This window comes from Crinia signifera, chromosome 6 (genome assembly GCF_055691185.1).
Source record: "Crinia signifera chromosome 6, ASM5569118v1, whole genome shotgun sequence".
Classification (NCBI taxonomy): domain Eukaryota; kingdom Metazoa; phylum Chordata; class Amphibia; order Anura; family Myobatrachidae; genus Crinia; species Crinia signifera.
The window spans coordinates 174,312,512-174,338,927 of NC_139222.1; the positions used below are offsets into that span (position 1 = coordinate 174,312,512).

Sequence of the window (26,416 nt, forward strand, 5' to 3'; positions counted from 1 at the left end):
ATTGGAAATATCTGCTGCAATCTCCAATATTTTCCATGGTCCCATAGGTTTCTATGAGAGCTGCTCTGCAGTTGGCTTTACCAAGCTCTGGAATGCAAAGCAGTCTGGAGCTTGGCACCGATAGCTAACGCAATATGAAGATGGTGTTAGCCTATAGTTACCAATGTCCTACTCTAATGGGTTTTTTTCCAGGAGGGTTCCTCCAGACACTTGCTCCAGCCAACATGCACAGTAAGCTGGCAGATGCCAAACCAGGAAACAGTGTAATAGTGTATGCTGTAACTCTGCTTCCAGCTCGTCATATTGGAGTCTGTCTGCCAGTATGAGCTTATTTGTAAACTCCAGTGAAAATATGACTGAATCCCTGCATTTTAGAGATTTCCCCCTTTTTCATAGATGGTGTATATATCCCATTTTCTGTCAGTGTCATGCTCTTTATATTCCTGGCACACAGCTGAATATTGACTTGATGGTATCACAGGATAAGACCACTGATTGGCTCTGGATAATGACATACATTTGTGTCGTGAGATTACAGCTGAGGCATTCCACTTCAACAGTTATACCCCTTTCACACCAAAAATCTGTGTCTGAGCCAGTATTTGGGGTCAAACCTGGGACAGACCCCATTCAAATTGTAGTTCTGACCAAAGTTGTACACGGGTCAGCGTTGTTTACACTGTACAGTGTGACTGTTTTGCCAGGGTTTGGAGATGACATACCTTCAAGTGCCAGAAACAGTCTCTCCCTACCAGGGGCAACAACAGTTCTACTGATTGCCACGCCCCTGTAAAAAAAATTAGCTGGGGCGCCGGTGTCTAAGCCGGCGGGTGGTAGGGTGCAGGTGGGATCACACACCCACTCTCTCTGGGCCAGATGTATCAAGCTTCAAAAAGTGATAAGATGGAGAGTGATAAACAGCCAGCCAATCAGCTCTTGTCTATCATGTCACAGGATGGGTTTTAAAATATAACAGGTAGCAGTTGAATGGCTGAAATAGTATCATTCTCCACTCTGTCACTTTTTGAAGCTTGATACATCTGGCCCTCTATGTGCCCAGCTTTCTGCAACAGAGGGGGGGGGGGCTTCCATCAGACCCAGGCCTGGGTAAAGAGTAAACGCCCCCTCTTGTCACCCAGTGGCGGATTAAGGTCTGTGGGGGCCCTGGACAACAAAATTGTGGGAGGCCCCACAGACACCCCACCCCCCCCAGGCGAGGCTGGTACGGTACCTGGTCAGGCGGGTAGAGGGTCTCTGCAGTGGTCTTGGGCTGGGCAGTCAGCGCCGGGCCGGGGTCCCTGCAGTGTAGGAGAAGTCAGCGTCCGGGTACCTGCAACAGATGAGAAATAGTAGCGGTATTGGCTACTAGTTTCCATCCGCCGAATGGACCCCGCCACTGACTTCCCATTTGCGGAAGGGACCCCGACCGGCACTGACTGCCCAGCCCCAGACCACTGCAGAGACCCCCTGCCCACCTGCGCTCCCCAAGCACGGAGCGACAGGAGCCCCATACTGGCAGCAGTGCTGGTGTGGGGGCTCCAAATGTGTGGGGGCCCCGGGGCGACCGCCCCTGTCGCCCCGAGCTTAATCTGCCACTGTTGTCAGCACCTCTCCGTACTGTGAACAGGACCAAGGTAGGGTGACCCGGATTACCCATTCACACTGCCCCTTAAACTGGGGAGCCTTTTACAACAAGCCCCAACACGGCAATAGCCCAGGTCAAAACTGCGCTGTAACAGAGTATCAGTAAAGTAGACTGGGCAATGAAATCAGTTTAACAACTGATGTTTGGAAATAAAAGGCGGGTACATTTTCAGCATTTGTATCTTTATGCAAATAGTGGGAATGTGGCAGATATTGTTTTTATCTAACCTGAATGAATTTGAACAAAGTTAACATTTGATTGGATGCTGCAGGTTATAGCAATTTGTTAAAAAAAGGTCTCTTTATATTCTGGAAAGATAATGTAATTTATTATTTTTTCCATTTTATTCACAGGCAAAGATATATCCATTGATAATAGGTATGTCAGCAACATTTTAGTTTAATATGGGGCACTGGGACAAAAGTTCACATGTTAATGATGTTTCCATTAAATAGGTATTTTTATCTCTCTCTGTTTTCCCAGAACATCAACAAAAGCTGTTAATTCAAGCAATGAAAAAACTGCAGTGGAAATGAAAACTGCTAACCTATATGTCGGTGAGACATTTAAAGGACTATTAATCCTCAAATATAAAATATTCAGACATGTACCATTTAAGACAAAATACATGGTTCCAAAATACATGGTTCGGTATATAGTCTGAAAGTATAGACATCTCCCAGCTGATGCATGTCATTTGACCTCCTGTGACATCACTAGTCCTGCCCCTGTATATGAGTCACCCATTCCAAATATGCCATGTCTGCCAAGCAATCAGTAATGCTCTGTCTGCTCAGTTGTAAAATATATATTTAATAGGATGAGAGATTCAGAAAGTGAGAGATTTGGGAACAAATCTCCAAAAAATTTTAAAGCGGCAATCATTTACACTGCAAATTGAAACTGGTTTTGCAGTGTAAATGATTGCAGCTTTAAAAACTGGAGATTTCTTACCAACTCTCTCACTTTCTGAATCTCTCATCCTATTACATTTCCCCCCATGATATACAGCAGATATAGGAATAATAATAGCCTGTGATATAGGGGGAAATTTACTAATATGAAAAACCTAGTTTTTCGTATTAGTATTTTCCCTACGACTGCATACGACTGTTTCAGTCGTATGCAAAGTCGTGTTCCGGAGGGTCATTTACAAAGCAGTCATATACGACTGCTTTGTAACCCTCCGATGTCGTATTAATTTGTATTAGTGGCCATATATACGGCCGCTAATACGAATTATTTGTAGCAGTCTGCACGGATCAGTCAGATCCGTGCAGGCTGCAGAGTGTAAAAAAAAATAGAAAAATAAATAAATATAAAAAAAACGGCGTGGGGTCCCCCCCACAGCCGAAACCAGCACCAGGCTGACAGAGCCTGGAGCCGGTAATTAAAAATCAGGGAACCCAACAAATAGGGGTTCCCTGATTTTTAACAACCAGCCTCAGGCTCCTGCTCTGGGGCTGGTTCCCAAAATACGGGGGACAAAATGAGTAGGGGTCCCCCGTATTTTAAGAACCAGCCCCAGGCAAAACCAGCCAGCAGGGTAATGCCACAGCCGGGGGGAGACTTTTTATACAAGTCCCCCCGGCCAAAGCATTCATCCCTACCGACCAGTCAGCCTGGCCAGGGGCCCTGGGGGAGTGGGGACCCCCCCCCAATAAAGGTCCCCCCCCTCCAGGACTTACCTGACCAGGCTGAAGCCTGGTGCTGTCCCCGATGCCCCTGGGCGGTGGGCATCGGGCTGATTCAAGTGTAAAAAAAAAGATTAAACTATTGTTTTTTACTGTGGCACTACAAGTGCCAGCAAGCCTCCTAGCAAGCTGGGACTTGGAGAACCACAAGTCCCAGCCTGCTGGGCATTAAAAGGCCCGCTGGCACTTGTAGTTCCACAGTTAAAAAAATAGTACACAAAACACACTGACACAAATTTAAATTTCTCCATGGATGGTCTTGTGTCTTCTGTCTTCTTTTCCAGGGCTTATTTCTTTATCTTCTTTCTTCTTTCTTCTTCTTTACGCTGCCGGGACTTTCAGAGCTTCAGAGATGTTTCCTCCTCGACGTCTGGACTAAGAATGAATTCTAGCCAATCAGGAGCCGCCTAGCGGCCAATCAGGAGCCAGTAAAGTCGGCTCCTGATTGGCTAGAATTCATTCTTAGTCCAGACGTCGAGGAGGAAACATCTCTGAAGCTCTGAAAGTCCCGGCAGCGTAAAGAAGAAGAAAGAAGAAAGAAGATAATGAAATAAGCCCTGGAAAGGAAGACAGAAGACACAAGACCATCCATGGAGGACCTGGTGAGTAGGATTTCCTTCCGCAGGTACACCATGGATTTTCTTCAGACAGGACGCCGACCCCGGAGCCGCCGACACCGGAGCCAGCGACCTACCGACGGGATCAAGATAGGTAAGTATCAGTATGTGTGTGTGTGTGATGTGTGTATTAAACTTTTATTTAAAATTTGTGTCAGTGTGTTTTGTGTACTATTTTTTTAACTGTGGAACTACAAGTGCCAGCGGGCCCTTTAATGCCCAGCAGGCTGGGACTTGTGGTTCTCCAAGTCCCAGCTTGCTGGCACTTGTAGTGCCACAGTAAAAAACAATAGTTTAATCTTTTTTTTTACACTTGAATCAGCCCGATGCCCACCGCCCAGGGGCATCGGGGACAGCACCAGGCTTCAGCCTGGTCAGGTAAGTCCTGGAGGGGGGGGACGCCTTTATTGGGGGGGGTCCCCACTCCCCCAGGGCCCCTGGCCAGGCTGACTGGTCGGTAGGGATGAATGCTTTGGCCGGGGGGACTTGTATAAAAAGTCTCCCCCCGGCTGTGGCATTACCCTGCTGGCTGGTTTTGCCTGGGGCTGGTTCTTAAAATACGGGGGACCCCTACTCATTTTGTCCCCCGTATTTTGGGAACCAGCCCCAGAGCAGGAGCCTGTGGCTGGTTGTTAAAAATCAGGGAACCCCTATTTGTCGGGTTCCCTGATATTTAATTACCGGCTCCAGGCTCTGTGAGCCTGGTGCTGGTTTCGGCTGTGGGGGGGACCCCACGCCGTTTTTTTATTTATTTATTTTATTTATTTTTACACCGCAGCCTGCACGGATCTGACTGATCTGTGCAGGCTAAAACGAGAATACAACGGGAAAATGGTGTTCTATTTTTCTGCTGTATTTTCGTGGACAAAAGCAATTGTTCCATCCCTAGGACTACGAATTGTTGTATTTTGGGGATAGAAAATCCAGAAAAAAAGGTGTATTTCTCCCTACGAATACCCTTTTTTTCTACAAATCCATATTAGTAAATTTCCCCCATATAGTCATCTAAAATGCCATCTTTTTACTATGCACCATTTTAATATACAGAGTATGATATGGGGCCAGAAGCACCAAGCTTCAAAAAGGGATTTAGTGGAAACTGCTGCATAACCAGTCAACCAGCTCCTAGGTTTCATTTTTTCAAACCCAGCTGTGACATGCCAGTTCAGAGCTGAGTGGGTGGGGTTTTTTTTATCACTCTCCACTCGGTATGGGTAATTGGGTTGACCAATATTAGGTTGACATACTTTGCGTCCACCACTGAAGGTCGGCATTGTTTAGATCAGTGGTCGCCAACCCTAGCCCTCGAGAGCTACAAACAGTTCACATTTTCCAGACAACCTATCTGCTGCACAGCTGCACTCATTAATCACTGACACATTTTAAAAGATACACAGATGGAGGTAATTAGCTCACTTGTGATTCTGTGAGGAGACCTGCAAAACATGCACTGTTGGTAGCTCTCGAGGACTAGGGTTGGCTACCCCAGGTTTAGATCCACACCTCAAATAGGTCGACATGGATGGAAGGTTGACACAAGCTAGGTAGACAGTTAAAAAGGTCACATTGGTTTTATTCATTTCTTTTGTCTCGAATGTCGACATGGACACCGTATTGGTGCACCGATGTGCTCGCCATGCTTCGGGTACGGTGCCTCGCAGCACTCGGAACACTATTCTATTCTCGCTTCATGCCCTAGCTTTTGTTGGCACATGTCAGCTCAAAATAAAAGTGAAATACCCATGTCAACCATTTGACTGTTATCCTAGCCATTGTCAACCTAATGTTTGTGTCGACCTTAGGCATGTTGACCTATTTGAGGTGTTGACCTAAGCCATGTCGACCTTCAGTGGTTGACCCAATGTATGTCAAACTTATGTGTGTCAACCCAACGACCGTATACCCTCCGCTCTATCACTTTTTGAAGCTTGATGCATCTGGCCGTCTGAGTTGGGAGCAAAGTACAATAAATAAGAGAGCAAGCAACCGTGCACCTGGCCAAAGCCATGCTGCACTGCAGGTGGGACAGATGTAAAATGTGAAGAGGTTTAGTATTTCAGAGAGACGTGTCCTAGCTCAAATATGGATTGCTGTATAATAAGCTGTCCAGCATTTGTGGGCTACATGTAGGGCCGGTGCTACCATTATTAAGCTTCAGACAGCTGCCAGGGCACTGGGATCTGAAGGGGCAGCACTGAGGCTGCTTTAAGAGACCAGAGGCATCATGGGGTGTGGCGACACCCGGTGCACACTCTTTATAGGTACCACCTTCGGCCACAAAAAAGGGGTGGCGACTAATTGAAGGGGGTACATCTTCATGGGACCCCACTTTCTTTACTCTAGGGGCATGTCCGACATCTCTAGAGCTGCCGGCCACCCCCTAGCAAATGGGTTGTCTTCAGTGGTGGCACTTTGGTATAACCCCTTTTGAGGGTAACACCCAGGTGCGGGCCGCACCCCCTGCATCCAGCTAGGGTAAGATACATCCTGGTGACAGAGACCGTTCTTACAAGCCATAGCTGCTTCCCCTACATTTATAAGCAGCTGTCTGGCTGATATGTCTGATGCAGAGCAACCAGAAGCAGCAGTAATCATTGCCCACTCCTTTCTCCTCCTTATATACAGTCAGTTGAGACTATTTGAGAGGTGGTAAGCTAACATTTTGCACTGGCCCTGGTTACATGCAAAACCAGACAGTAGTTACCCTGCATGCAAAAACAACAACGTATTTATACCCCTTGCATGGCAACATGGTTTCTTCCAGATAAAGTTAATATTTTTTTATTTGCTGCCTACTCATAATCAGCCACACTATGAGCCGGATTTCAGATTTGAATGGAGTGGCTATTTCTTGTGCTTACTTGGAATTGTTATGCAACAAGAGGCATCTCCTGCTGCAGTAGCGATCTGATCTGTGTCCTAGAACGCAGCATCGGATCACTGCAACACCCGTGATTATGCACATGCTGTCTGTCGCAGAGGACTGGAAATTGCCAACCATCGAAAGATGTGGAAGGTGCACACATACATAAGGTTGCTGTGAGCAACCTTACACATGTGTGTACGCTTAGGGGAAGTGGATGGGCAGCTGACATCCGGTGATGCCCTCACATGTCCGTCACGGCCACAGCATGGGAACACCCATGGAACACTGGGCGTTCCCATATGCTAATGCCCCCCTCCCCTCCGTTTGCAAGGCTGGGTGCACACAACCAGTGCATGCACATGCGCAAAAATGTGGCCTTGCGAACGGACCTATGTATGTACATTTAATGCATAAGGTTGATCAGATCTGTATAATTTTATTTTTGTCTACAATAAAATCAAAGTTTAGTTCTGTATATTGGATATAACAATAATATTCCCCCTAGCATATTTGTTGAATGACACAAATAACCGAATTTGCCTAAACAATATCATAAATCAATAAATCTGTAAATCAGCTTTATTTGGAACAAGGTTCCATCTTATTTTACTGCTTCGTTACAGGCAGCATTCAAAACGAAGACGAGCTTCATATTCTGAAAACAGCAGAGGAAAATATAGGTATGAATGGACATTTCTTCTAATGAGTAAGCCAGGAAATGGGATGAGGGTTTGTTCTCCTCTATCTGTGGACTAGGGCTCTCCCACGGCATCTATCATTTTTGTGTTTGGATCTGTTATTAACTATTTCCAGGTTTGTGCTAAATGTTTCTGGGTGTAAAACTGTCATTTCATTCATCGTCTCAGATTATGAGATATGGTGGTTTTCAACCACATATTTAATAAAACAGGTGCTTGATGCTCCTTGTGGGATAATGAACCTTATTAATGTTTGCAAAGTTCCCTTGAGGGTGAGGCGATGAGCTGTGCCTTATTTTTAGAGCTCCTATTAAGCACGGATTTGGCTGTGATTTTGTGCATAGTTAAACTTGCCAAACTTGTTGATCTGTATTGTTGCCATCCGTTCTGTTGCCATCTATTCACAGATGGCATTGGAAATTAAGATGAACCTTTATGTACCAGTACAGTATATACAGTATTTGGATTGTGCTCAGGGCTGGCATGATGCTATAAAGCAGGGTAAGATTTGCAGGAGGGTGCTGAGCTAGAGAGATACCTTCCCTGCTCTTCCGGTATGACAGGCAGGGTGAGTCTATGCTCCCCGCATTATAACCGATTTCATGTTTGCACTATTTTAGTATAGTGAACATATATGAATTAATTAATTAATGAGTATTAGTGTATAAGAGTATTAGTATAAATAAACGTACTACTACTACTAGTAAGTATTATTAAAGAAAAAATATATAAGAAAAATTTATAGTCTCCCTAATTCTAACAGTGTGTGTTATAAAGTACCATACATTTACTATGTAGCACACCTTGGGGTGGGATCAGAGCCGGTCCTAGGCATACACATACTAGGCAATTGCCTAGGACGGCAGCCTATACCTAGGGGCGGCAGCACCTGGGGGCGAATCCAAGGGGGTGCCGGCATAGGCGTGCGCACAGGCACCCCCTAATGACTGGCTCCACCTAATCCAGCCCCCTCCTACACAAGCAGCGGTAGCAGCGGGGAGTTAGCAACACAGTCTCTGTCCGTGGCGGCTGCCTTGACAGACACTAGAGGTTGGCTTGACCTCTAGTGTCTGTGAGATGAGCGCAGCACGCCCAGCGATACGTGGCTGTAGCGGGACCTGCCCTGTCTCCTCAGCGGCACCATGGGGGAAGCTACACCTCCCTCCCCCCGCAGCAGCGCAAATCTGTTCCTCCAAATCCTCCTGTGCAAGGCTCACATGTACCTTCCTTAAGCCAGAGCCTCTCTGGGTGCACAGCCTGGATTCCTCTTGCAGCAGGCCTCCCTTTTGCCCTGTCCCTGGATCCACTGGCCACCTTGACACCTTGCAGCTCCCCCCACAGATTGCTGCGTGCCAAGGGATCGCTGTACCTAGGGCTATTTTTCAGCATGCTCCAGCAGGAACTGAAGCCCTATATTCACTCTTTCTGACAAAATATTTCTTAGATGGACAAAACCATGTGCACTTCAGTTGAGGCAGATGTAAAACCCCACCCAAATCTAATTATCTCTGCACAAGTAACACCTGCCTCACCTGCAGTGCACATGGTTTTGTCCATCTAAGAAATATTTTGTCAGAAAGAGTGAACTAGAATAAGGGCCACAGTTCCTGCTGGAGCCTGCTGAAAAATAGCCCTGGTTGTACCCATCAACTCTTCTGTGTGTGTGACCCCCTTCTTTTGTATGTGTGACCTTCTGTACACTGCTTTCCGTGTGTGTGACCCCCCCCCCCCCTCATCCCTGGTGTTTGACCCCCCTGTGTGACACCTTGTCCCCTGTTAACCCCTTCCTCTGTGTCTGTGATCCTTTCTACCCCAATTTACCTGGTGCCTGATCCCCTCTTACCCTTATGTGTGTGTATGTGTGTGTGACACCTTTTACCCAAATAAAAATGTGTAATGGGCATTATGGTGTGTGGTATCATTTGTAATTACGGCATGTGATATTAAGTGTAATAGGCATTACAGTGTGTAATATTATGTGTAATGGGCATTACGGTGTGTGGCATTATGGCGTGTGATATTATGCGTAATGGGCATTACGTTGTGTGATATTAGTTGTAATAGGCATTACGTTGTGTGGCATTATGTGTAATAGGTGTTACGGTGTGTAATATTATGTGTAATAGGCAGTGGTGCAAGTAGGAAAAACGTCTTAGTGGTACTGTGCCGCGCGCCGTAGGTGCGTGCCGAAAAATGTGCGTGGTCAGGGGTGTGGTCATGACACTAGGGGGAGTGGCTAGAATATTGCACGCCGAAGGCACACGGCCAAAATTTACACAGTAATGCGTCACACACCCAATACATATGACCCATGCCATAATGCCCGTTACACATTATGCCCCACACCATAATGCTCATTGCACCGCACAACTGATGCCCATTACTAATATACCCCCACAGTGCCAAATATGCCCCCACAGTGCCAGATGTCATATGCCCCACAGTGCAACACATATGCCCCCAGTGCCATATATCATATGCCCCCACAGTGCCACACATATGCCCCGTGCCAGATATCATATGTCCCACAGTGCAACACATATGCCCCCAGTGCCAGATATTATATGCCCAACAGTACAACACATATGCCCCCTGTGCCAGATATGATATGCCCCACAGTGCAACACATATGCCCCCAGTGCCAGATATGCCACCACAGTGCTAGGTATGCCCCCACAATGCCAGATATTCCCCCCACAGTGCCAGATATGCCCCCAGTGTCAGATATGCCCACACATATGCCCCCAGTGCCAGCCATATGCCCCCACAGTGCCAGACAGAACCATATATGCCCCCACAGTGACAGATATGCCCCCAGTGTCAGATATGCCCACATATATGCCCCCAGTGCCAGCCATATGCCCCCACAGTGCCAGACAGAACCATATATGCCCCCACAGTGCCAGATATGCCCCCACGGTGCTAGGTATGCCCCCACAGTGACAGATATGCCCCCACAGTGCCACACATATGCCCACAGTGCCAGAATGCCCCCCACAGTGCCAGATATGCCCACCACAGGGCCACACATATGCCCACATAGTGCCAGATATGCCCCCACAATGCCAGATATGCCCCCCACAGTGCCAGATATGCCCCCAGTGCCAGATATGCCCCCACAGTGCTAGGTATGCCCACACAGTGCCAGATATGCCCCCACTGTGCAAGGTATGCCCCCCACAGTGCCAGATATGCCCACCACAGTGCCACACATATGCCCCCAGTGCCAGATATGCCCCCACAGTGCCCCCCACAGTGCCAGCTGCAGAACAGCACAACTCACCGTTGGTTGCTGCAGCCTGGTCTCACTCTCTCCCGCTCAAGCCGCTGCAACCCCCCGCCGCCATCTCCGCGCCGCCACCTCCGCGCCGCTGCTGCTGCTGAGGAAGGGGAGGGAGAGGAAGGAGAGACGTGAGATGCGCTCCCCGCCCCTCCCCGCCATAGGAAATCTGCTGTGGCGGGGGGCAGTGGACCTGTACAGGCCACGCCCCCCGCCACTTACATATGCGCGCATGCGCACAATGTTCCTGGGGGGTAATTTCTTATGGGTACCGGCACCCTATGTTTTAGTGGTACGCCGTACCACCCCGTACCGCCTCTCTTGCAACACTGGTAATAGGCATTACGGTGTGTAATATGTGTAATGGGCATTACGGCATGTAATATTATGTGTGATGGGCATTACTGCGTGTGGCATTATGTGTAATGGGCACGTTATATTTCAAAGGAAAGAAATCCCGACATGGTCAAAATACCAACACTTAAAATCCCGACAAGGTCAAAATACCGACATTTTAAATCCTGACAAGGTCAAAATACCGACAAGGTCAAAATACCGACATAGAATGTAGAAAGGTGAAAAAGTCAACATGACTTTCGATCGACAGGCCACGAGGTCGACAGTCAACATGGACACAGTTGGAAGTCAACCGCAGCCTCTCGCATTGCTCACTTCGCTCACTATGCTTCGGGCACGGTGCCTCTCTGGATGGTAGTGCATGAAATACAGCCTGTCGACACATGTCGGGTCAAAAAACAGTGAAAAAACCCATGTCGACCTCGCGACCTGTTGACCGAAAGTCATGAAGACTTTTTCACCTGTCTATATATGTCGGTATTTTGACCCTGTCAGGATTTTAAATGTTGGTATTTCGACCTTTGTCGGGATTTTGACCGTCGGTCAATGGTTGTCGGTATTTTGACCGTCAGGATTTTAACTGCATCCCATTTCAAAATATAAAATATTGTAAAGAGAGCTGTCAAGAGGACATATTTGTAAGAGGGCACCAAATATTGTACAATGGGTCACCAAACAGTGTGCTGTGGTGTTATTAAATGGTATATAAGAAAATACAACATCAAACATTACCCCTATTTTCTGACGAAATACCCATTTTACCCACAAACATAGGTGACGATTTATATTTTTGCTGGTGGGTGCTCAAGCCAAAAATATTGGGGAGTGGCTTCATGGGGAAGGGGCATGGCCACAAAATAATACCAATTTATATTACGCAGCACAGCTGTCTCCAATATTCAAATTACGGAAGCAGAGTTACCGTTTTTACACATTACAGCAGCAGAGTACCAAATACATAAATGCCCCCACAGTGCAGGTAAATAAATGCCTCCCACATTGCAGGTAAATAAATGCCTCCCACATTGCCAAATACATAAATGCCCCCACAGTGCCAAATACAGAAATGCCCCCACAGTGCCAAATACAGAAATGCCCCCCACAGTACCAAATACAGAAATGCCCCCACAGTGCCAAATACAGAAATGCCCCCACAGTGCCAAATACATAAATGCCCCCACAAGTGCAGGTGCATGGGGATTATGTATACATTCTATTTTTTTTTTCCCTCTGCAGGAAACAATGAGCAAAACCATGATGAAGAGTACACAGAAGTGGATGATCCCGCCCCACATTCCCATGAAGGTACTTATTGGTTGTGCTTTGTATTCATCATGTTCAAACTGATTTCAGTTTACAGATCATCAAACTTTCATTTCCTTAACATAAGGGGGGAAATTTACCAAGATGTGTATTCTACTTCACATGTGATATTGCTATGGGCAACCAATCAGAATCTACTTATTTATTTAGCACCCCCTATAGTAGACAGGATCTGATTGGTTGCCCATAGCAACATCACATGTGAAGCAGTATACACATCTTAGTAAATTTCCCCCAAGATGTTTTGGTATCCTTTACAGAATAACTATTGCCGCTATCTTGTAACCGCAGCATTTAATCCACCTGGTTGTGCTCTTTCATACTATTCTCAACTAGGGAAACCAATCTGAGGACATTTTTTTCAATTGCAGGATTCGGAATTGAGAAATGCCTGGTTCCCTAATAAAAAAAAAAAATGCCCGGCCGCCCTGCATATTTACTTACATGGGCGGGTGCAAGCTGGGGGTGCAGACGGGAATGGGTGTTGCGGACAAGAGCAAGGCGGGCGGACAGTGTGTCCGGAATCAAGGCAGACAGTGCAGCCAAGGGGAGCAGTGTGGCTATGCGGCCTTTGCAGCGTGACCTCCTACCACGTCACGCTGCGCAGAGCCGCACAGCCAGGGATGGGAGAAGCCGGGCAGCATCTGAGCGGGTGCTCAGACGCTGCGCGGCGTAATCCCAAAATCCTGGGATTAGAAATTCCAGTCCCAGGATTGAAATTGTGGCAATTTTGGGGCCAAATCCCAGGATCTTGCCTATCGCGATCCCTGAATTGGCCACCCTATTCCCAATATTGCAGCAGTGCCCACATACAGACTGCTGCAGGCTAGAGGCATACAGGTTAACCCTGTGCTGCAAACCTGTCATATTCTCACTGTCCCTGCTGATGCCTGTTTATTCATGGATCTCTAGGTGTGTTAAAGAGTTGCTGCTTGATAGAGTAATAATCTGTTACTAGACCTGTCTGTTTCTTCTTCCATGAACTCCAGCAGCCGGTTATCATACAATGAAGGCATGCAGCACCCGAGAATCTGTTTATGCAGGAGATGACTAACAGCATGGCTGGAATTTTCAGACTGCATTATAGATTTCGCTTCTTTGCTTTTATTTGAGTGGTAAATTAGCGTGTGTTAGTCAAAACCATGAACAGATTGAAAATGTAAAGTGACCCTTGAAAAAAAATCTTGAAGTGTACTGACATGGGCAAGGCAAAACCAACTGCATGCGATCGAAGCACAAAAGTGGGTGGGATTAGTGCACTGCTGTACCCAACTACAATACATTAGTGATAGGCAAGGCTAATGCAACGCTCAATAATAGATGGAGTCAAAGAAACACATGGCAGAGCCTGCTCCAGTAGGAAAACCTAATTAATCCTGTTTAATTTGCTCTGATCATATATATAATGATTTTATTTAGTTTTTGTTTCCATGGAATAAAAATGGACCCTTTTTCAGTACATAAACTGTATATTGCACAAATGACCAGATTCAGTAAGACCATACAACATTGTTATAATCAATTTTCCCTAAAATATGAGTAATCAAGAAGTAGGCAAAGGGTTAAAATACTTTAAGAACGCATGCAGGATTTTACTGATTTTTAAATGCACCTCCAACTGAGAACCACTGGAGGATAGAAGTTAACCATATCAATTACTGTTTAAGTTAGGCACTTTGTTGATGATGACAAGTATTGTACTATTTCTGGGCTCCAGGCAGTGCTTATTAAAGGTGCACTGATCTATACTGAGAATTAAACCGCTTAGGCTGGTTAACTTGGAACTTGATCGAAAATGTTTGGGCTTGACAATGTTTGAGCATTGTGATTTCCTGAAGAAACCTTAAACCAAAATTATTTTTGTATCCACTTTTATTCATGTAGTAAAAAAAATAAAATGTGCAAGTGTTAAAATTTTTTTAATATAATTTTATTAAGGGCCTCTAACTTATTAGATTTCTTCTCTTCCGCATTATCGGTTTATCTTATCCCGTAACTTGGCAGATCCATTTGTGTACTGATGGGACGGTACAGTAATTTGGGCTTGGTTTAGTGGGATGGGATATATATGACATCAGTAGATATGACAAGCTGATAACCTGTGCTGCGGAATACACATATTATAACACAGTGCAGCTTGCTAGTTTCTCTGGGAGAATGTGTCCTAAAGTGTTCCGCATGGAAGTCCCCTATTACTCTGTTTTAATTGAAATTGCCATTATCATTTTTTTCAGTTTGGAACTTTAGAATTGGGAGAGGAAGTTCAGGCCTGTCGCAGAAACTTTTTTGAGACTGATGCAGCCATGTAGCCTAATTGTCCATTGTAACATGTCTCACTTGTATACATTCAGCATGTATCTGCTAAGTAGGCTAAAGCCTGCAATGCTCATATAATGGTAAATTCTGCACTATTATCCAAATAACAGTGGATGCATCCGCCTCCTTCATCCCCACTTGACTACCATATGAGATGTCACAAACTATCATAGGGGATTCTTCTAAAGTTTCTGTTTGAGCTGCCATTCACATAACACAAGATTATAATCCTGACACTGATCAGGAACAGAGCGTAATAGTTAACAGCCAAGTTTAGAGATATGTTGACATTACAAAGTATAATTTATTCCACCTGCCTGCCTTCAAAACAGACTAGAGTGTTAGTAGTTATTTTTGGAACAGTTAAAACACTTCATTGTTTGAACTGCACTCGCTCTTCCTGATAGATGAACAGGAAAAGTGTTTGGCTCAGATAAGGGCACCATCATGCAAGTCTGGCTGTAGAATATACTGTTCAGATTTCATGTTCCTAGATTCCAGGTCTGATAGACCACAGAACCGGGGCTGGACAATAAACAAACATGAGCTATTCCAAACAAGATTGAGAACATTCATTGGAAACTATTACATTATGTTTGAGGCTTAAAAACCTCTAATACTGACATTATTTTACACCATGGGGGGCATGCATAAAAAAAGTAGTAAAATCCAAATTGCTTGGCCTAGATTCACATACTACTAGAGGTTGTGCCCAGCATTTCCTGATTTGGTTTTCGGTTTCATATCACCTATCCAGGGCTCGCTCTTGCTAGTTACTGCTCTATTCAACCTATCCTGCTACCCAAACAAACTCTGACACGTACTGTCTGTATCTCTCCCTGTTTCTGTCTGCATCTCATTCTTGGCTCAATCCAATTAACTTAACAAGGCACAGGAGGGAACATTTTGCTAGTGTGATGGTGGAGATATGAGTGGTGAGAAAGAGCAAGATGGAGGGATGCAGGAGTGCTGGAATGATGTAGAGGGAGTGGAGAGAGACAATTAGGTGGAGGGAATTTGATTAATACTGAAAGCAGAATCCAAATGGTCATATTCCTGATGGGTCCCACCGGTAAGTACTGGGAAGATAGGGTTAGGCACAAGGGTTAGTTGGCAGGGTTGAAGAGGTTATGGTTAGAGGTAAGGGACTCAAGGTTGGTTAGGCTTTTGTGGGTAATAGGGAGGGTTTTGCTGCAGGAGTACTGCAGAACCTGATTCAGAGACACTTTTCTGAATAGCTGCTCTTACAACTGTATAATGTGAGTATATGCCCATCTATGGCACATATCTGTCTTCATGTGGAAGGCCGAGGCATCCACTGTTTTTCTCGTCCCCCATCATTAGTAACAGGACTTACATCCTGTCATTGCTGAATGATACTGACCTCCCACAACCATCTGCAAAGCAATAGCATGCACAGAAGTCTGCCTACACACCCACGAAACTCCCACAAGACATTAGTTCTTGGTGACTGCATGGTAGTTGCCTATTTCAAATATCAATCCATCTGCACTTTTAATTCCATGTACAGTCGGCAATTGCCTTCTATGGCCCACAATGCCGATTCTGTCTTTGGTGAGATGGTTTCCACTATGTGTCTACAAGAGCGGAAGATATCTATATGTTCGCATTCCATGGAAATGGTATACAGTCAGTGGTTAGACAATGTCGACAGTCAAAAAGGTCCACATGAGTTTTACTATTCAAGTGGGCAGTGAGAATATAATAGTGTGCTGAGTGTAGTGAGGCACCGTGCCTGAAGCATATATGGGGTGACATTCTATGGGGTGAGATAAATAGACTTTTGCGATTTTTTTCGCAAAAACGGCCGAAATCGCATTTTTTTCCATTTTCGCATATTTAATGAGCTGCGAAAATGTGAAAAAAGTGCGATTTTTGCCAACAAGTTGGACACACTGGAAATGCGATGGCTGCTTTTCGCAGCACATCGCATCCAGATGTTTTCACATGAAAAAGTATACAAATCGCATATTTAATGGTATGCGATTTGTATAAAGTGTGTCTATAATTCGCCCAAAAATCAGACCAGGTTCTGATGGGCGAATTAGCCAGAACCCTGCACAGATCGCAATGTTCTGTGCAGGGTTCTGGTGTAAAAAAAAAATTAAACAGTTAAAATAAAAAAAAAAACGAGCGCGGGGTCCCCCGCCAGAGCATAACCAGCCCCGGGCTCATTGAGCCGGTGCTGGTGACATAAAATCAGGGTCCCCGACAAATAGGGGTCCCCTTGATTTAATGAAACCAGCACCAGGCTCAAGGTCCGGCGCTGGTTCCCAAAATACGGGGGACAAAATGACTAGGGGTCCCCCGTATTTTAAGAACCAGCACCAGACCCAACCAGCCAGCAGGGTAATGCCACAGCCGGGGGACACTTATTATATAAGGTCCCGCAGCCAAAGCATTATCCCCGTGGCTGGTCAGCATGGGCAGGGGACCTGGGGAAGTGGGGACCCCCCCCAATGAAGGGGTCCCCCCCCTCCAGGACTTACCAGCCCATGCTGAAAGTCCGGGGCTGTCCCCGATGCCCCTGGGCTGTGGGCATCGGGCTGATGTAAAGTGTAAAAAAAAAGAAGATAAACTATTGTTTTCTACTGTCGAACTATGAGTCCCAGTAAGCCTACCCCGCATGCTGGGACTTGGAGAACCACAAGTCCCAGCATGTGGGGCATTAAAGGGCCCGCTGGCACTTGTAGTTCTACAGTACAAAAAATAGTTAAATAAAACACACTGACACCCTGAAAAATAAAAGTTTAATACACACATAACACACACACTGATACTTACCTACCTTGAGCCCGTAGGTCGGTCCCTGGATCCTGGGTCCGGGCTCCGGGGCTCCTGGGCAGAAGAGTCCGGTTCCGGGCCTTGGTCCTGGTTCCGGGGCTGGTCCTGGGGTTCCGGGGCTCCAGGGCAGAAGAGTCCGGTTCCGGGGCCTTGGTCCTGGTTCCGAGGCTGGTCCTGGGGTTCCGGGGCTCCAGGGCAGAAGAGTCCGGTTCCGGGGCCTTCGTCCTGGTTCCGGGGCTGGTCCGGGGTCCAGGATCCGAAGAAGTCCACAGGGGTACCTGAGGAAGGAAATCCTACTCACGTGGTCCCCGGCGACGACATCGGCATCCTCTCCGGCTGACGCGCTGCTCCCGGCTGCTGTGGTACCCGCTCTCGGACTGAAGAGGCGCAGAGATGTTTCATCTTCCGCGCCTCTTCTCAGAATGATTCCATTGGCCGCCTAGCGCCCAATCAGGAGCCGAGAAAGTCGGCTCCTGATTGGCCGCTAGGCGGCCAATAGAATCATCCGGAGGAAAGGCGCGGAAGATGAAAATCTCTGCGCCTCTCCAGTCCGAGAGCGGGTACCACAGCAGCCGGGAGCAGCGCGTCAGCCGGAGAGGATGCCGATGTCGTCGCCGGGGACCAGGTGAGTAGGATTTCCTTCCTCAGGTACCCCTGTGGACTTCTTCGGATCCTGGACCCTGGACCAGCCCCGGAACCAGGACCAAGGCCCCGGAACCGGACTCTTCTGCCCTGGAGCCCCGGAACCCCAGGACGAGCCCCAGAACCAGGACCAAGGCCCCGGAACCGGACTCTTCTGCCCTGGAGCCCCGGAACCCCAGGACCAGCCCCGGAACCAGGACCAAGGCCCCGGAACCGGACTCTTCTGCCCTGGAGCCCGGACCCAGGTTCCAAGGACCGACCTACGGGCTCAAGGTAGGTAAGTATCAGTGTGTGTGTTATGTGTGTATTAAACTTTTATTTTTCATGGTGTCAGTTTGTTTTATTTAACTATTTTTTGTACTGTAGAACTACAAGTGCCAGCGGGCCCTTTAATACCCCGCATGCTGGGACTTGTGGTTCTCCAAGTCCCAGCATGCGGGGTAGGCTTGCTGGGACTCATAGTTCGACAGTAGAAAACAATAGTTTATCTTCTTTTTTTTACACTTTACATCAGCCCGATGCCCACCGCCCAGGGGCATCGGGGACAGCCCCGGACTTTCAGCATGGGCTGGTAAGTCCTGGAGGGGGGGGACCCCTTCATTGGGGGGGTCCCCACTTCCCCAGGACCCCTGCCCATGCTGACCAGCCACGGGGATAATGATTTGGCCACGGGACCTTATATAATAAGTGTCCCCCGGCTGTGGCATTACCCTGCTGGCTGGTTGGGTCTGGTGCTGGTTCTTAAAATACGGGGGACCCCTAGTCATTTTGTCCCCCGTATTTTGGGAACCAGCGCCGGACCTTGAGCCTGGTGCTGGTTTCATTAAATCAAGGGGACCCCTATTTGTCGGGGACCCTGATTTTATGTCACCAGCACCGGCTCAATGAGCCCGGGGCTGGTTATGCTCTGGCGGGGGACCCCACGCTCATTTTTTTTTTAATTTGCGCTTTCCTGCAAACGTGCGATTTTCAGACATGAAAATCGCACATTTTCAGGACTAAAGACATCGCACCACCTCGCACCTATTCGCACTATTTGGCCCGTTTTTCGCATCTCATTAAATATGCGAAAAACGGGCCAATCTTGCGATTTTAAATAGGGCGAAGTGGTGCGATTAAAAAAACGCGCATTTAGCACATCCCATAGAATGTCACCCATGGTGTCCATGTCGACATACGATTACATAGACACAAAAAAAATCATGAAAAAACTCATGAAGACCTTTTGACTGTTAACCATGCCAATTTCGACGATAAGCTTGTGTCGACCTTTGGCAGTGTCGACCTAAGGTATGTGGACTCTTTTCGATATCCACCTAGTCACTGTTGACCATTAGTGGTCGAAATAGTGACTGTCGATCTAGACATTATAATCTAAACCATCTATACCTATGGAAATATACAGTGGCTTCATGTGGATGGTGTTTTCACAGGTAACCAATTACAATCTGTGTTTTACATATATCTCCATAATGCGTGCAGCTGTCACTATTCTATTAAGGCTGTTATTGACAAATTTTCCAGTTATCGAGCTTAATAATGAATCCTACAAAAATACTTTTTTTTTTTAATTTAAATAATTTCAAACATAATTTTAAATAACTCTTTTCTTTTGCAGATGCTGTTGAAGCCAACATTAATGTAAGCATACATTATTTGTAACAGATACTAATGTACAACATTCAATTTGGGGTATAAAGTAAAAGAAAGCATACTGAGCCTTATTTTCTAAGTGCAAAATTCCCCCAGGAACAGCTTAAATCCTCTTTGATTGCTATGTGCCTTCAGCAGCTGCGCCCAAATTTTCAACGAATGCATGGGTTTGACTTGAGTCTTTAGGGAAGTTTTTGCTGTTCATAGGGGCATTTGTCCAATTCTAGGGATAGACATCAGAAGACAATTGTCAGCGGCCAATGAAGTTCCTGATTTGATGGAAGTACTTTTCCCATCAAATTGCAGGATTTGATGGCTGTTAGGCATCTGATGCAGCTTTCTGATGGGCTAGATACTTCTGTGCAGCTATAGCCACCCGGAACTGATCTCCGCAATTCAGCTAATAAGCACATACATGAAGCCTTGAAAGCTTGTGTGCATGTGCACATTAAAGCCATTGATGGTTACACCATTGAATGGTTGCAATGTGATGGCCATTAGCCATCATATAGAATAGGTCAGAAGCCTGATAAACACTTGACGCCAAGATTTCTGATGTCCATTTCCAAACAATTCCACTTCACGAAGTACATTATATTTAGTTTTGAAAAGGCTGGGCTATTCGTATCCTATATTATACAGTGCATTTGTACCTTGCCGTTGCACTGTGGCAGGGAACGCATTCTCTAGATGCACTTTGACTATTAGAATAAAAGATGAATATCTTTTATTCTAATGATCAAAGTGCATCGGATGCACAAGAGTGCCACCTAAAACACAGACGTCTCCAGGTTGTCCTAATTTCATGACTAATCTAAGATATAAGTTTGACTCAACAGGGAGCGTAGATGTTTTCCCAAACACATTTTAGCACGAGGATCCACACACCTGCAAATATAGACATACATATCTCATCTTCTGGAGATGGTTCCAAGCAGTGGGAAGTGGACATGCATCTTGAAGTGCGCTTGGCAAACAACAGCATTTACATGAATCAAGAATCATTGTAGAATCGCTTGTTTTTTTGAGGTTTGGTAATGACCATTAGTGACTGAATATATGGGATAGACTTTTTTATCTGAGTGCAGAGGGCTTTTGTATTTTCTTAGTTTTTTAATGAGAAGATCCAACCCTAAAAATAAATTCTGAGTTCACCCATTTATATAAAACATTTAAGTTTAGCACCCCTATAAAGTGAGACCCCTCGGAATGTATTTATATAAGGAGAGAGAATGCAAGGTTCAGAGCTTCATCTGACACATAAACAATATGAAATTAGCAATTCTTGGCCAAGACGGCTTGTCATTGTTTAGATATTTCCTTGAATATGTTTTCAAAGGCCACGTCTTCAACTATCCGAGAAACCTGTCTATTAAATGCAGGAAGGAAATCACTCCCATTTCCTTACTTGGTAACTCATTTTAAGTTTATAGAGAGCTCATTGCAAAGTTACAGATTGTATTTTTTTTCTCTCCCATTCTCTTGGAGTATGTTTACTTTAGACTAGGAATTAAATTGGGAATGTGTTTATTTGTGTTTCGTAGCATTGATATATTGCTGTATTGTTTGGGCATCGCAGCTGGGCTAGTAAGGGAGAAATACTTTTCCAGACATGACTGGAATAAAGTTGGCTGAAGATTAGTTATGGCGAATTTGCTCAGAAATACGTCTGTCTGAGTTGATGCGTATCATTTATGAGGAAGTGAGTGGGAACCTGTGTGAGCGTTTGGCTAAGTTTGATCAACATGTAACTCTGTGAATTTTGCAGCATTGCGTGTGGACCAGAATAAGGCCCTAAATGCAATGCAATCTAGTACATATCACATCAAGCACACATCTAACCATGTATGGGCACTTTAGGGTAATTCTGACCAGGATGTGGGCACTCTACAGAGTGACTTAAATAAACTGATGGGTTGGGCAGCAAAATGGAAAATGAGGTTTCATATTGATAAATGTAAGGTTATGCATTTTGGGACAAGCAACCTATTAGGACACGTGGTCATCCATAATTCAGGAAGTGTAGTGTATTCACAAGGTTAGTAGGATAACCATTTTGGGCAATAACTTTATCCAGGTCAATTAAACTTATGCGGGTCATTTACACCTCATTTTAACCTCACCAACAATGTTACTATGTTAATATGATTATTTTATAGATCAAAACAGCAAGTAGTACATAATACATATACATTCCTATATTCTATTGAGGAGACAGGGGTACTAGTAATGAGAAGCACTTGGACCCGCTGCCGTCATAGACCAACATCCGATATTGCATGCAATTTACTATCCATTTCATTACCCCACTATCCAAGTGGACATAGAGTTGATCTTATATAGTGTGGCGAGCCCGAAACGTGGCGAGCGGACACAGAATGTATTTGATGGAATTGCATGCAAATGGAATGCAATATCGTCAGTTGCTTTGAAACAACATCCGTGTCCGCTCGCCACGCTTCGGGCTCGGTGGCTCGCTGCGCTCGCCACGCTATATAAAAATCAACTCTATGCCCACTTGGATAGTGGGGTAATGAAATGGATACTTCAAGAAACAATATCTCAAACAATAAAGCGCCAAATAAAAGAATATGCAGCCGGAGTGTTGTAGACAGTGAGGTTGTCAACCGCCACCAAAACAAAAGTACATCCAAGATAAGAAGATCTACACAACCACCAGCGCTTTCTACTGTCTCATAAATAGTTAATACATAACTTTTCTATTTTAGTAGTCCAAAGTTCCAAACAGTTTCTTCAATTGCAGTTCACACCAGGATAGTCCCACGATCGAATATAAGAAAAGAAAAGACATGCAATTTGGTGCAGTATTTCTAGACGGCCTTAAATTCTTTATTTTGAAAGAGATGCACTCACAAGAAGTAGGAGAAACAAATCGCTTAATCACTCCAACAATGGCAAACTCTGCTGGGCGATCCACTTTCCAGGGTGGGGCACATAAACCACTTCTGCAAATGATATGAACTTCCACACCATACTCCCATACAATAGATTTAATGAAGGGGTTGGTTGGAGGACAAAAAACAAGCAATTGGTGCAGTAATCCAAAACTGACAGAATTTTTTATGAAAAAAAAACACACTTACAAACAAATGTGAAACAAAGGCATATAAGTCCAATGTGGTAGGTACTGCTGCGCTCACATGAACGGTGATTCCTCACCCACGATGTTCCAGTGGAGGTCCAGGGGGTCCAAGTGCCGGCTCAAGGTCCCGGTTCTCCGTTCAGCGGTATGCTGTCCAACACCACCGCACACCTTAACGCGTTTTCGGACCACACAGGGTCCTTCTTCACACTTCTGAAGACCCCCTGGACCTCCCCTGGAACATCGTGGGTGAGGAATCACCGTTCATGTGAGCGCAGCAGTACCTACCACATTGGACTTATATGCCTTTGTTTCACATTTGTTTGTAAGTGTGTTGTTTTTTTCATAAAAAATTCTGTCAGTTTTGGATTACTGCACCAATTGCTTGTTTTTTGTCCTCCAACCAACCCCTTCATTAAATCTATTGTATGGGAGTATGGTGTGGAAGTTCATATCATTTGCAGAAGTGGTTTATGTGCCCCACCCTGGAAAGTGGATCGCCCAGCAGAGTTTGCCATTGTTGGAGTGATTAAGCGATTTGTTTCTCCTACTTCTTGTGAGTGCATCTCTTTAAAATAAAGAATTGAAGGCCGTTTAGAAATACTGCACCAAATTGCATGTCTTTTCTTTTCTTATATTCGATCGTGGTACTATCCTGGTGTGAACTGCAATTGAAGAAACAGTTTGGAACTTTGGACTACTAAAATAGAAAAGTTATGTATTAACTATTTATGAGACAGGAGAAAGCGCTGGTGGTTGTGTAATGAAATGGATAGTAAATCGCATGCGATATCGCATGCAATATCGGATGTCAAATCGCATGCGATATCGCATGCGATCTAGTGGCGCCGTGAAACTACACAAGTACCATCATCTTTCATCTGGACAGTCTCATAAGGGAAAAAACAAATGTCAGCAAATATTCTGTAAGGTGAAAAATAGGTTCCATTTTAAGAATAGGAGGGGACTGGGTCTTAGAGGTAAATCTGAGTTATTATATGGGACAAAGGAGCTTTACTGCTAGTTCATACAAAACAGGACACTGGCCCTAAATGTTCCCTTTTATACCCGTTGATCTCATTTAAGTAATTTTGTTCTGCAAACATAATTACATTTTTAATTGTGGGAGTAATGATAGGCACCTAGTCAGTACTCATTAAAGGAAAACCTTTCATTTGCCCAAAGTGGATGATGTGAACAACTTCTCCAACAAATGTATGCAATAACCCAAAAGGAACGTGGTAAAAATAGGCACAGGAAGACACTACAAAATAGAATTTGTGTTCTAATTAAACAAAGAACTGATACATTTAGCTATTGCCCATCCGTCTTCACAGGTATCTATCAGAGCTTCTCCACTAACCAACACTGTTACTAAAAGTGTTATACTGTATGAAATGCTCCTTTGGTGCAGAGCCGGATTAAGTGCCACATAGGCTCAGGGTTGAAAAATGTTCAAGTGCCGGCAGTGCAGTTAGGGGCACTGAAAGGTTGGCCGGGCCCGGCAATGGAGAGGGGGGTGGCCTCAGAGGGGCCATCTGGAATGAGGGAGTGAGGAGGGGGGCCCCTCAGCAGACCCGGGCCCAGGTAAAAAGTACCTGCCCCCACTCTCGACACCATTGAGTACAATGTCTTTCAGTCATGTCAACCTTCCTGCATGTCGACCTTCAGTCATGTCAACCTAGTTGCGGTCTATCCAATGATCCATACCCGTATAAAGCCACTATTACTGCCCTATTCAACTTTGCATGAAACCTACAAAAAAAAAAAACCTGCCCAGTATATAAAGGCATGTGTATGGCTATAATGAAAAAAAGTATGTACCTTTTTCGTGAATCGCTGTAACTACTTTTTTTTTTCCAGAGGATAGAAGAGGCGCCTGAGTCCAACAATCTCACTTAATGGCTGATGTGCTTGGGAGAAACACTAGACAAAGGGGCGCTACAAGTTTTGTTCAATTTTTCATGGAACTTATTTATAAAAAAACATAGCTTTACTCTTTGTAAGCTACAGTAGTACCTCAGCCTGGTGAACAATGACGTGCCAATCCCGTAACCTGCCAAAAACATGAGAGTGGGAGTTACAATAGGAAATGAGAAGTTGCAATAAGTCTCCTGCCTTTATAACAGAAATCATCTGCAAAGTCTTCCACACAATATAAATATAATGACAGCATTGAATAACAGTTTGTGTGATATGTACGCCATAAGAACAGAAATAGGACTAATGGTGAAGACACTCAATGACTTTTCTGCTCAGATGTTAAGTGACGTAGCAGCAGGTCAACACTGGAAACACAAATCACACCCTTGTTTGTAAAGACGTTTGCAGACTGTGGGGGCCGTTCAGTCCTGATCGCTCAGGTCCGAATTCCCTACCCTGGCCGATGGCTGGAATTTGTGCATGCGTGAATATGCTCATGTGCAAACCTCGTGTTTAGTCAGTGATGCGTAGGCAGGAGGTGGCCAGGGGGCGGATGCAGGGGACCGCCCAGACATCACATGATGTCAGTCACATCCCCAATTAGGAGTTTAGCGGGCATCTGACAAGTAAGTATAGACTTACTATTCAGAGTGAAGGCTAGAGAAATCTGAGCGACCATCAACTGATTTCTCCTCCGTTTCTTCTCCTCTCATCCGCATGCGAGCATGTGTGTAATCGTACACAACCGGTGGGGGGACATGCATTCGGTGGGGCAGCGTTTACCTGCTTGTTAGGCAGCGACTTTATGCAGCCTAGCGAGCAGGTCTGACTCAGGCCCTGAGTTTGTTCTCAGAGTATTCGGCCACCATATAGTTATCTTGGTGACTCCATGGGGATGAATCATTGACAAGATTGACCAATATATTGAAAAATAATATTATATTCTTATAAATCCCTACAAAAGACTGACAGTGATGGTGATAATTGAGAGCCTAAACATATGTGGATGTGTTTCTGGTGTTGCCATTTGCTTTTATTTTCTAAACTTTGCTAGGGACATTACAACTAGACTGTGGTTGCTATGGTTACCCAACTCGCCTTTTTTATGTGCAGGTTCCATAAAATAACTGACTTCTCTTCCGCTCTTCCCTTACTTATTTAGAACTAGTTCAGACTAGAACTTCTGCATTGCTTTATTTGTACTGAATGCCTTATTTGAAACAAAGATTTGTAAATAAAGATTTTATGCCAATTAATCAATTGCCTATCCTTGCTACATTTCTATAATTTGGTCTAGTCATAACATAATTCTGCCATTTATATGTTTCAGCCAATCCTCACCATATGGTCAACACATAAAATGTTCCACTGAGTTCCACCACCAGTAATGGTAGGTGGAACTGGTTCCACCTGCACCATGGCTCTGCACGGTAATTCCTACAGAAAATCGAGCCACACTTCCCACATTATATGATGTACGCGGCACTTCTGTTA

At 45.2% G+C, this 26,416-nt stretch overlaps 1 protein-coding gene across 2 annotated transcripts in view; it reads left to right on the plus strand.

The window, feature by feature from the left end:
* Positions 1-26,178, plus strand: part of PECAM1 (platelet and endothelial cell adhesion molecule 1) — a 73,055-nt gene extending 46,877 nt beyond the window's left edge. Inside the window, exons 10-15 of one of the 2 annotated variants that reach the window (XM_083148157.1) lie at positions 1,999-2,023; positions 2,129-2,202; positions 7,446-7,502; positions 12,394-12,462; positions 19,862-19,884; positions 24,863-26,178. In XM_083148157.1, coding sequence (XP_083004283.1) covers positions 1,999-2,023; positions 2,129-2,202; positions 7,446-7,502; positions 12,394-12,462; positions 19,862-19,884; positions 24,863-24,901 — 287 coding nt within the window. In that variant the 3' untranslated portion in view covers positions 24,902-26,178. The remainder of the gene's footprint in view (positions 1-1,998; positions 2,024-2,128; positions 2,203-7,445; positions 7,503-12,393; positions 12,463-19,861; positions 19,885-24,862) is intronic. The other variant, XM_083148158.1, reaches the window with a different exon arrangement.
* The last annotated feature ends 238 nt before the right edge of the window (positions 26,179-26,416 follow it).